Source organism: Eurosta solidaginis, chromosome 5, assembly GCF_040869045.1.
Source record: "Eurosta solidaginis isolate ZX-2024a chromosome 5, ASM4086904v1, whole genome shotgun sequence".
Taxonomy (NCBI): Eukaryota; Metazoa; Arthropoda; class Insecta; order Diptera; family Tephritidae; genus Eurosta; species Eurosta solidaginis.
In genome coordinates this window covers 76,631,582-76,644,084 of record NC_090323.1, presented here as the reverse complement: position 1 = coordinate 76,644,084, position 12,503 = coordinate 76,631,582, and the positions used below count along the sequence as shown (strand labels likewise).

General features: G+C 38.6%; 2 protein-coding genes across 10 annotated transcripts in view; one reads left to right on the top strand and one right to left on the bottom strand.

Moving 5' to 3' along the window:
- The window catches only part of LOC137253063 (protein transport protein Sec24C-like), a 584,014-nt gene that overhangs the window by 453,253 nt on the left and 118,258 nt on the right, over window positions 1-12,503 (bottom strand). The window lies entirely within an intron of this gene.
- bmm (brummer) overlaps window positions 1-12,503 on the top strand; it is a 263,847-nt gene that overhangs the window by 233,595 nt on the left and 17,749 nt on the right. For 3 of the 6 annotated variants that reach the window (XR_010947614.1, XM_067757476.1, XM_067757477.1), the window contains exon 7: window positions 892-1,033. The exons of 1 other annotated variant lie outside the window; for it this stretch is intronic. Coding sequence is in view for 2 of the 5 variants with exons in the window: in XM_067757476.1 (XP_067613577.1) it covers window positions 892-1,033 (142 nt within the window). In the remaining 3 variants the exon portion in view is untranslated. Of the gene's footprint in view, window positions 1-891; window positions 1,034-8,293; window positions 8,514-8,591; window positions 8,730-12,503 lie in introns of those variants that run through there. 2 more of the 6 variants (XR_010947613.1, XR_010947612.1) reach the window with 2 other exon arrangements.

The following is a 12,503-nucleotide window of genomic DNA, read 5'->3' as shown; positions in this document are numbered from 1 at the left end:
AATAATTTTTAATACGACTATAATTCTATTCAGTGCTTTTATATAAGATGAAATCTTTGTACTGAATTATAAACAAATAAATTCATTAATTAATATTCGCAACTTTCGGCAATTTTGTGTACCCGTATGATAATGCTGGAAAAAAAGCTTCCAAGGACTCGGATTCATTCCAGGACTAAGAGTCCGGAACCTGGACTTTATTTTTACCCGTTCTAAGTTATGTACAAAAAACCGCTCCTTGGGCAAAGTGAATTGATTAACGGGACTAAAGGAAGCTGTTTTTTTTTAAATCACTTTTGTATAGATTACTGATTACAAATAAGTTCACCATTTTCTAATATGCAAGTAACTCACTTTTTCTGGAACCGTGTCGTGTTATACGATCCGTAATCGAAAGCCAAATGGTGGATCGGATTAATAATATGTTTTACTCAGGAATAACGCGTACTCAGTAGACCTACAATTTGGACAGGGTCATATTTATCGCTTGATTGAGAATAGTTTCCGATCCGTGATCGTATGTGACAATGAGGCCCCTGAGAGCGATAGGAGAAGCTATAGTGTACTCCGCTTTTACACTTTTTTGGCATCGATTACTTTCCTCGATTCTTCGAAATGAGTCCGGTATCGAGTACAAAATGTTATCGGAATAACCCCAACTACGAGTAACATTCCTCGCGTTCCAATGAACAGTGATCCAGATACCGATAAGAATTTAACTTGCAAATGCAACAACAAATTGATCCATATGGTATGGATCACATTGTTGTTGCATTTGCATGTTCATTTGCATGTCCATTGGAACACGAGGATTATTAGCCTTTGTTCTAAGCTCGTCATATTTGCTACAACCTAAATTTGCATTTACTATAAATATATCTTTGTATGCAGGTTAAAGTTACTGAAATATTTGAAATTGATGATGAAAAACTTGCCACCGATCCGAAATTATACGAAGGCGTCGTTGAAGATTATCCAAACCTTCATCAACACCATCATAATGTTGTTAGTGAATGGAATGGAGTAGAATCTGGTAAGTTTATCCAAAATGCTTACTATTATTACTCATTTACTAAGTTCAATGGGAATTTAATTTCCATTTTCCGATTTTGAAGTCTAGTGTTTGTGCTAGTGTTAGGATTATCTTTAATATGCCTCACCTCTATGGTTAGAAATTTTAGCTGTTATTATTGATATGTTAGTGCTAACTAAAAATTTATGAATCTTTTAGCGCTCCATTATCTCCGAGTCCGCTTCCCGCATCCCCGCGATGCTCCTCGATCAACTTTAATCGTGACGGGCTTGTGCCTCATATCATATTTAATCATATTTTAGACACTAATAGTACCGCCCTGTGAACTTTAATCCAATAGCGCTAAACAAAATGTTTTTTAGGAATTTTTTACACTGTGCTCGAATCTCTGGTCAATGATACCCCTTTTTGATAAAATGTGGTCAAAACCTCCAAAATATGGTATAATTCAAACATACCCTCTAAGCTTAGGGTACATCCTTATAACTCTGTTTCCAGCTTTCTTAAGGTACAAATTTTATACAATATTCTCTAATATAAAAAAGTTATTGTAAGGTGTCTGTGTTAATAATAGAATTTTTCAAAAATTACGGAAACCCCAAAAACTTGGTTTGCAGTCGGCTCTTCCTACATACTTACTTACTTACTTAATTGGCACTTAACCGTCTAAACGGTTATGGCCGTCCAACAAGGCGCGCCAGTCGCTCCTTCGCTCCGCCAACCGGCGCCAATTGGTCACACCAAGGGAGTTTAAATCGTTTTCCACCTGGTCCTTCCAACGGAGTGGGGGCCGCCCTCTACCTCTGCTTCCATAGGCGGGTTCCGATAGAAACACTTTCTTGGCCGGAGCATCATCTTTCATTCGCATAACATGGCCTAGCCAGCGCAGCCGCTGCGTTTTAATTCGCTGGACTATGTTGATGTCTGCGTATAGCTCGTACAGCTCATCATTAAATCTTCTTCGGTACTCGCCATCGCCAACGCGTAGAGGTCCATAAATCTTTCGAAGAACTTTTCTCTCGAACACTCCCAAAGCCGCTTCATCTGCTGTTGTCATGGTCCATGCTTCTGCCCCATATAGCAGGACGGGTACGATAAGTGACTTGTAGAGTATGATTTTCGTTCGCCGAGAGAGGACTTTACTTTTCAATTGCCTACCTAGTCCAAAGTAGCATTTATTGGCAAGATTGATTCTTCGCTGGATTTCAGTGCTGATGTTGTTGCTAGTTTTGATGCTGGTTCCCAAATAAACGAAGTCTTTTACTATTTCGAAATTATGGCTGCCAACAGTAGCGTGGTTGCCAAGGCGCATATGCGCTGACTCTTTGCTCGATGACAGCAGGTACTTCGTTTTGCCCTCATTCACCATCAAACCCATCTTTACCGCTTCTTTTTCCAGCTTGGAGTAAGCAGAACTAACAGCGCGGGTGTTTATGCCGATGGTATCAATGTCATCAGCATATGCCAGTAATTGCACGCTTTTACTGAAAGAATCTATTTTACATACGTGTGATACCAAAATGGTCGTACCCGGTAAGAACGCAGATCATAAGCCTGCAGTCCTGTATTAGTAGTAAAACTAACTTTAGACAGTCTAATGCCATAAGATTTTCACACGATCTTGCCACTTGTCATCTCACTGAATATCTATGCGTTATATGTTTGTCCGCAAAGAAGTTTCCGATCCAACCGCTGCTAGCCTCTCCAAATGAACCACCCTTCTATTTCGTGGTTTCCCAATTGTTTGTATGCGGTAGACGGCATCACTGATCCGCTTTACAACTTTGTGCAGGCCTTCCCAACTGCACCGAAATTTGGATGGAACACCTTTCCGCCGGTGAGGGTTGTATAACACTACCAAACCTTCCTCCAGGAAACCTTCCGAATTGTCGTTCTTATCGTACCAGTGTTTAATCTCATTAACCTACTTCATTGCCTCACACTCAGTTGCCACTGGGCTACTACGAGAGGTTGAGCTTGACTCTTGCATTCTTTCCGGGAAATTCTCTCCTTCGTTTTAGTGCGTCCATTTGAGTTTGTCAATGTCAGTATTTCTTTCCGTAGGTATTGATTTGTTTGTTCCATTCGTTCCGCCAATCTTTGCCCGGTTTACTGCTGTTGACTTTTGTAGTCTTTGTCGAATCTGCTCCAGCAGCACTCGCTTACTGCTGAGCCCCTTCTCAAAACTAAAGTTAAGTGGCACATCTTTCCTTCGGGAGCATGTCATTATTCTGTATTACAAAATTCTGGGTGACAAAATTCTGGAAATTGCAAAACAATTCTGCTTGAACAAAATTCTGCTTTTTCAAAATTCTGCATGTTTAATTCTGGAAGTCAAAATTCCGGAATAATGGCATGGCGTAGCCGGTGTTGGATCAGCTAAAGGTTATTTTTTTAAAGTGCGGCCGAAGGCCGCCTACGCAGAAGGGTATACTACGCAGAAGACATCACCGTGACGGTAGCCACGGTTATACCACATACCCGGACTTGGCATGGCGTAGCCCAGGGTTATTTTTTATAAGCGCGGCCGAAGGCCGCCTATGCAGAAGGGTATACTACGCAGAATTACTGTGCATGACGCACTTTTTCAAAATAATTACATAACCTCTTTAACATTGTTAACATTATATTTTAATACAGAATTTTGTAATACAGAATTTTGAAAGCAAAATTTAAGAAAGCAAAATTTTAGAAAGCAGAATTTTGTTTTTAGAATTTTGTACATACAGAATTTCGACACCAACCCCTTTCCTTCTCTGCATATCGATCCTGATGCCATAGTCAACTAAGAAGTCCACTCCCAATATGACTTCATCAACAATCTCTACCACAACGAATTTGTGCAGAACCGAGAACTTCCCAATTACGACCTCACATGTCACTTCTCCCTGTACTTGGTTGTACTCGTCAGTCACCGTACGCAATCTTGCTCCGAGTAATGGCTTTACTCTCTTGTTGACCAAATCAGATCAGATTATGGAATGAGATGCGCCCGTGTATACAGTCAGTAAACGCTCCTTGCCATCCACATATCTTCTTACGGTAAGACTGCTCGATTTTCTTCCGATTTGTGATACAGAGATAACGGGACAATCAACAGCTGGAGCTAGCTCTCGATCTTTACATTTGGCTCGCTCTTGCTCATCCCCTCCAGCTTTGTACTTAAAACCACCCATGCTGTTGGAACTACTGGAATCAAGATCGCAATGACGTGCAATGTGTCCTGGCTTCCCGCATTTGAAGTATTTGATTACTGTGTCACTCCACTTTTGCGATCCTTTCAAAGCCTCCAATATTGTGTTCACCCAGTCTGGCCTTTCTACTTCCAAAGGGCGTGCTTTGAAAGCTGACTTACACAGAAGCGATGCTGTTTCCTGAATTAGTGCATGTGATACCGTTCCAGCAAACGTTGGCTTTGGGTTTGCGTTTGTAGCTTGCTTCTTTTCCACGTCTCGTATGCCATTTACAAAGCTTTGGATTTTTACTCTCTCGGTGTATTCCACGGGTGTGTCCGCGTTTGCTAGATGGGTCAGCCTTTCGACTCCTACAAAGACTCATTCGCTTTTTGGTATCGGCTTTGCAACTTAATTTGATATATCTGTTTCCTATTCTCGCTTTCGTAACGTCTCTCGGCAGCGGTAATGAATGCTTCATAACTGTTCCGTTCGTACTCTGGAATAGTCTGTAATATTTCGGCAGCTGGTCCTTTCAATGCTATGAATAGTGCAGCAACTTTATTTTCAGCATTGCAGTTCTTCACTGTTGCGGTCTTCTCAAACTGTAGCTTAAAAACCTGGAAAGTAACAGAACTGTCAAAAAATGGAGTTTTTACCTTCTTGTTGTTGTAGCGATTAAGTTGCTCCCCGAAGGCTTTGGGGAGTGTTATCGATGTGATGGTCCTTTGCCGGATACAAATCCGGTATGCTCCGGCAACAGAGCACCATTAAGGTGCTAGCACGACCATCTCGGGAACGATTTATATGGCCACGTTAAACCTTCAGGCCATCCCTCTTTCCCACCCCCAAGTTCCATGAGGAACTGGGGATCGCCAGGGCCTCGTCTGTTAGTGAAACAGGATTCGCCGCGGATAGGTGAGGTTGACAATTGGGTTTGGAGAAGCTATATATTGCGCTGGCAACCTGAAGGGTTGCGCTACACAGCCCCATGAATCTGGTATTTTAGTCGCCTCTTACGACGGGCATACCTACCGAGGGTATATTCTGACGCCTAACCCGCTGGGGTAGAGTTTTTACCTTCAGATTACTCGCTGAACTAGCCGGGCGATTAAGTTGCAACTCTTAGATGCGACCTTTTAATGTTTCAATCTCGGCATCGATTTTGTTCTCGAGCTGTAAAATTTTTGTGTTCTGCGCCTCCATCTTCGAAGAAACACGTCCTTCTTGCTCTTCCAGTTGTGAAGAGATCTGCGCTGAAATTTGTGCCGACATTTTAGATATTCGTGCCTCTTGTGCTTCAATCTTGGATCTTATACGGTTCTCCTGCGATTCTAGTTGGGATGCCACGTATGTCTTTTGCTCTTCCAGTTGAGATGCTATACGTGTCTCCTGCCAGTTGGGATGCCATATAAAATGCCACTGCAAATATTGCAGCCAATAATGGCCGCCGTGGTATGATGGTAGCGTGCTCCGCCTACCACACCGAAGATCCTGGGTTCACGCCCCGGAAAAAGCAATATCAAAAACTTTAGAAACAAGTTTTTTCAATAAGAAGAACATTTTTCTAAGCGGGATCGCCCCTCGGCAGTGTTTGGCAAGCACTCCGAGTGTATTTCTGCCATGAAAAGCTCTCAGTGAAAACTCATGTCCCTTAGAGGTGTCGTTCGGAGTCGGCATAAAACAAGTATGTCCCATCCCGCCAATTTGTAGGTCAAAATAGGAGCACCGTGCAAATTGGAAGAGAAGCTCGGCCTTAGATCTCTTCGGAGGTTATCGCGCCTTACATTTATTTTTTTAATGTTCAAGTCTGTGTTCGTCACTGCCTGCGGTTTCGTTTTTTTCTTCCATTTTTGTTGTTGTCTCGTCGCAATCAGGAGGAAAGACATACTCGTCCACATTAATTTTCCGACTCCATAACCTCTTGTAGTCGTGCTTGAAGTTCGGTTTTGTTACCGGTTGTAGTCAACCCACGGTTCTCCAACTCCTTTTTCAGTTGCTGGATCTTCGATTCAATTTACTTTGCCATGTTCAAGTTGTATTCGAAATCTTCGGAATTTATTCAACAATTTCTCTTCTAACACGAATTGTAACGAATTTTTGGAATTTATGATAGTTATACACCTTCTGCTCACGTTCGAATCTCTGAATTCAGTATTGCCAAATGGTTTTTATTTGGACTACTGTGGGAGTAGTACAATTATCCTTCAATATCACGTACTTCACAAAACCGTGTTTAAATCAAACTGATTAGTAATTCCTCAGCTTGCGCTGCTATTATACTCTCTGTTGCGTCTTTCGCATATTTCTCCTAAGGTCTTGACTTTTCACGAAGATGGGACAGTTCCATCGCATACTTGGTTATTTAGCTATATGTGCGTGTGTGTGTGTGTGTGAGCAAAACTTCTGCTCTTACCTGATGACTGCATGTGGTTATGTGAGATATCTATATCTATGATGCATTAGTATGGCTGCTGGCTGTATTTGTTGTTGTGATTAATTACTAACAGCTTAGTGATGCTAATAATCGCCACAATATACATACATATGTACATAGTAGTACTCCTCGCATTTCCCAACTTTGGGTAACTTGAAATTACCTACATCCAAAGAATGTCATCTCTTTCTCCACCATATGATGGCTTTGCTTTGAAACGGTGGGTCTCTTCACATAACTTTCAACAACTTTGTTGGCCAAATTGCGCTTGATAGCGCCACTTTCAATAAAATAAACCGTTCAGCTGTTATACATGGTTCTGGTTTTGGATGAGTTTGATAATAGCGTTTATTCAATGCTAAGTGCGTTTCAAAGAAACGATGCCAATACATAACATCTGGAGACAATAAGAGCTGCTTCCCTTCCTCTGGGGTGTGGTGATTGACTCACTCCTGGTTCCCTCTCAATGGACCGGGCATCTATGTCTGCATTCCATAGCATATACTTATGTGCTCTCATTGCGTATGCGAAAAGGCAACCACTTTCAATTTTCGGAGACTCGTTACTTAAAGCCTTTGGTGAAGATGTGAATGCTCCTGTTGATGTCTCTATCTTATTATAGTAGTTGACACTTGGAAAGAGCTATCCCAACTTAAATTATGTTGTAATTCAACGCGTACGCTTTGTCTTGCAAACGGTACACGGAATGCATGGATTGCGCGTATGTATGTGTATTTTCGTTCAACGAATTGTTGGAAATAAAAGCCAACTGCTTCAACGGTATTTCTCTCAATCCTCTTATTTCGCTCATGAAAATATTGAGTAATTGTTTTTATGTGATTTCGTGACGCTTCGTACTGATGCACGCTACAACTACGCAATGGGGTGCTCTCGTAGTCTTGCATATTTTGTCGTAGGATATAAACAATCCGTGTACTTTGAAAGACAAAGCGGGTCACCTGCTGTATTACCAAGGTTAAATTGTAAAGTTAATCAAAGTCAAGTGAAGTCTATACTATTACAGATTAATATCAGCTTTACTCTGCTCGGCCAATGTGTGTGTTAATATTAGAACTAAGGGAACTTGGTATGCAGCGACACATTCTTATATACATATGTTTTGCGTAGTGAATAGCAGCTAAAGACGGTAGAGTTCAAAGATGTTGCATGTGCGAAAAATAGTCTGAGGCAAGCTTCACAAAATTGCAGTAGGACACTCTCACCATTTACCACAGCAGGATGTGTTAAACTTCCACTGTCTATATTCATTATTTAACAATTATTTGTAAATTTTTTTACTCAGCTAAGCTCAGAACTTTAATTTTTACTCTCCAAAGCTCCAATCAGTGTATTTTTTGTGCTTAAATTATGTTAAAAAGTATGTTAAAGTTTGTGGTGTGGTGAAAGTGTCCTTCTAGAATTTTGCTACGCTCCGCTGCTTGACACTGAAGTTCGCGCATGCAACATCTTTGTATTCTACCGTCTTTGATAGCAGCGTGTTTGAAATCTAGCTGCGCAGCATTTCTGCAGTTCTATTTTAATTCTATTGTTTTCTTGTAGTATGCACACTGGTATATATTCTATTTTCTTTTTTGAACTTACCACCTGGAAGAACTAAATAATATTAACATTTTTATTTTTCTTTTACAGTGTTAGTTCTGCCGAGCAAACCTGAAAACCGCGAAGATATTTTTAAAAAAGCAATTATACTATAAAATACTTATAAAAACCGTACATATAAATGTTATACATTTGAAAACCAGAAAAAAATGCTTAAAGTGTTAGGATAGCATGGCATCAAGGTAATTCGATAGCTAGACAGCGACTCCAGCCGATAAAAATATACATATCGTTGGCTTAGTAAGCAAACGTGAGAAGTCCATTCATTTTTGTTTTTCAGTAAAAACAATAAGCCATCTGCCTGTTTTTGTTGTTTTGTATTTCTTAGGGAAGATGCACACGAGGCGGAGCTTCATAGATGCGTACTAGACGCTGCATACGAAATCCGTACGCATAGATGTCGAACACATGTATTTGAATGGAGAGCTGCACACGAGACGTCGGCTTCATGCAAGCTTCAAAGAATGTAAGCTTAGTGTAGCCAAGCGTACAGCAATGGTGGTCGCTAGGCGCACATACGCTTGGTAAAGAGGAAGAACAAGAAGTTCGTTTACAGTTTTTGTATGCAAATTTCTGTAATAAGTTGTAAAAAGCGTGAAATGTACATTTCCCAAGTGAGAAAAAGTTTTGACCACCAAAAAAGCTTATTTAGATGTTATTGAAGTGACTAAATGGCTGTAAAGTGTTCCAAACTAGAAATCCTTTTTTCACTAACCCGCGGTGGTGTTAAGTTGATTTTCATAATTTTTATATAATCGGGGATGCACACAACTTTTCCTACTTATTTCCTTTTTTTCGAAGACAAATGTAGTCTAAATAAATTAATTTAAAATATTTGTTGTTATACAGACCTACTGATTTGTAAGATCGCGGGTTCGAATAGAGCTCAAGGCCTAACAATAATTATTTATCTTATTATTATTATGATAAATTTTTTCGTAAATCAACAAATTTTTAATTTAGAATCATTGTGAATTCATACAAGTGAAAAATCTTTCTATTCCTACATGTAAAATAATAGCTGACAGGGAGAACGGCTGTCGCGAATGGCCAGAGAATGAAAGAAGGGTTTCTTTCTTTTCTCACGGTTATTAAATTGAAGTGCCATGAATTGCCCATTTGCATTTCAAATCAGCTTTTCTTTTAAATGTGTATACAGTATATCAGACTACATATTAATATTCTTTTCTAAAATTTAGTTAATAGATTAAATTTGAGCAGCCAGTTAAGCAAGCATTTTAAAATATGTAAATAATTCAATATATCAGTGGCTTACAAAAATGTTTGAAAAACACTATTGAGCAAATGATTTAATTAATCGAACAGTGATTGAACAGGTGATCGAGGCTGTTTACTATTGTGAATGTTTTTATCAAACATTCGCCACTTGTATGGATTCACAATGTTTAGAATAGAAAAAAGAAAAAAAATTGACTACTGCCAAAGCTCGTTGTATAGATCCATTTCGGGAACTGCCAAATTCCTTCATCGGCAACATTTAGGCGCCACTGCTATAACCATTCAGCTATCACAGCGGTTGTTTGTTTGTCTTCATTATTTCTACTTCTGTCCTGGTTCTTGCCAACTGATTTTCACAGCGCTGCGACATCTGTTGCAGAACACGATGTGAAAATTGGACTTGTTTTATGGCAATGATGCCATAGTGTCATACTTTTTCCGCGTGCTCTAGGATGTACTAACAATTTTTGAAGTTATATCGGCCTACTGATGCGGGTTCGAATCGAGCTTAAGGCCTAACAAAAATTATTTATCTTATTATTTTTATGATATATTTTTCCCAAAATGGATCTATACAATGACTTTGGCAGTTGTCTAAAATGTTTTCTTTACTTTATTCTGCATATCTAATGTATCACAACAATAATAAGAGAAATAATTATTGTTAGGCCTTGAGCTCGATTCGAACCCGTGATCTTAAATTAATTAACTTTTTTTTTTACCAAAATTTTTGTTTATTGTAGCAACCCTTGAAAGTAGCTTCGTGGGCAGATATTGAGGTGTAGAGGAATCGTAGCTGCATGACATATCTTGTACGTCTCTATGACGCTACAATACAGAGTACAGTTTTCTTCGTTAGTTTTATTTTGGAAAGTTACCAAGCGTAATTTTCCCAAATAAAATTGTTTAAGACATTGGGGCTGGTTTGGGACTTAGGTCAATTCATTTTAATGATTTCACGTTTTTAATAGACATTCCTTATTTTCTATAAACTCATTTTTATAAATTACACTTAAAATTGTATATTAACGTTGGATCGATGCTAGTAGATACATGGTTAAAAACGGTAAATTCTAAACCATTTGTCGGTTAATGCAATTTATCGGACTTGTTTGGCCTACTTACATTTAAAACTTCTCTATTTACTAATACATTTTTTACTTTTATTCAGCTTAAAATTGATACTTTAATGAATTGCTGTTTCGTTTCATTTTATTACTGGAAGTCAACGAGTATTTTTATAAGATGTTTTCTGTTATACAGATGTGATAGCTCAGTGGGTTGAGCATATGACTCTGATTCGGACAACAGTAACACAAAACATACCGACGGACACGCACAATTCAAAAATCGTAAAAAATCATGATTTTTTTTAATTTTTTTTAATCAACTGGAAAGTTATCATTAAAAATAATCGCAAATAATTTTGAAATGGCTTTTTAATGAAATAATTAAACGGGTAATCATTATTTAACAGGTCTGGTTGGTGGGATACACATTTGTATCGACTCAAGCAAAGCTTCCCTCAAATATTCCCAGGGTGCTCATAATTTAAGAATCCGAAATGAGTACAAAATATGTGGGAAATGTAAGAATTAGAAAAAAATCATTTGTGAGACCCTTATTACTCTAATATTATGAAAATGTCTCATTTTAATAAAAAATCTATTACATCTCTATATTATTGCCGCCCTTACTACTTCTTTTTTGTATTGGCATTGATGTTGTTTTCGGTCATGGACGTTTCTCTATAGTCACCTACATATTTCAAAATTTTTCTAATGTGACAGTAAATCTCCCGCGTTTTGTCCTGGTATGTTGAAGCCCTATATGCCTCCAATACTCTCTGTATCCCCCACTTTTAAGGATTCGTCCTGAATATTTTGTTTCTAAAGAAATGCCTCAGGTATACTTCCTCAATTTCAATGCCGAAAATGTAGCATTTACTGCCACATACCTAAAAATATTGGGCGTAACATTCGTGAGTGGCCTTACCTTTCATGCACATGCTACCGCAATCAGTGTAGTCACTTTACAACAGTTTTGGTAGATATACCACATTTTTGGCGAATTTCCATTCATACCTAATCTAGCTCTTTTTCTTTAAAACCACCACACTTTGATTTGCCAACATGTTGTTGATATCAGAAATTTTCAGAGCATACAATTTTCTATAATACGAATTCCCAACTATTATTTAACTCACCTGAAACTGTTTTAAGGTTAAGCTTTTTATATTGAAAATGACACAAAAAAAATATTTTGCGATCTCGGTTGACATTTGCCGGCTACAATGAAAATCATTTGACTTCATTGGTACAAAATATTTGTTGGAGATACACGGTAATTTTTTAAATGTGACCAAAAGTGGCAACACTGCCCGAAGTTGCATCTAAAGTACAAAACCGCACCAAAATTGAAAGTTAATTGAGGCAAAGATAAAGAAACACTGCTAACAACGTGTAAAGCGGCGGCTTCTAAGTGACATCTGTGAAATTATTCTTACACATTTTCTTATGAGGGTCGTTATTTTAAATGGTTACACTGCGATGTGTCCTCACATGACACCAACAATCTTTTCAATAGTAATGTGGAACCTACGCCTGTAAAACCAATCTCCCTATGGTCCGCCCTTGTTGAAACTGTCAGTTTCCTTGAACTCTCTTAGGGGACTTTAATGACAATTTGTGAGTGACTATTGAATGGGGCGGAAGCACTGTTAACACAACAACAACAACAGGGTCGTTATTTTCGGCGTGATATCGAATGGCGCTGCCGCCAGCATTTGGGATAAGATCAGTGTGATATCTTTTACATAGACGTCAAAATAACAAATGAAAACGAAGGCCTTAATGAACAGATTTTTTAAACTGCATTTTTCGCAGGTAAAAATTTTAAAGAGTAATAACAACGGAGTTATGATACTTTAAAAAGCCATTTCTGCATATAGTGAATGTAAAAATAAATTTTTTTTGCTTCTGTAAAATTTTAATTTGCTGGT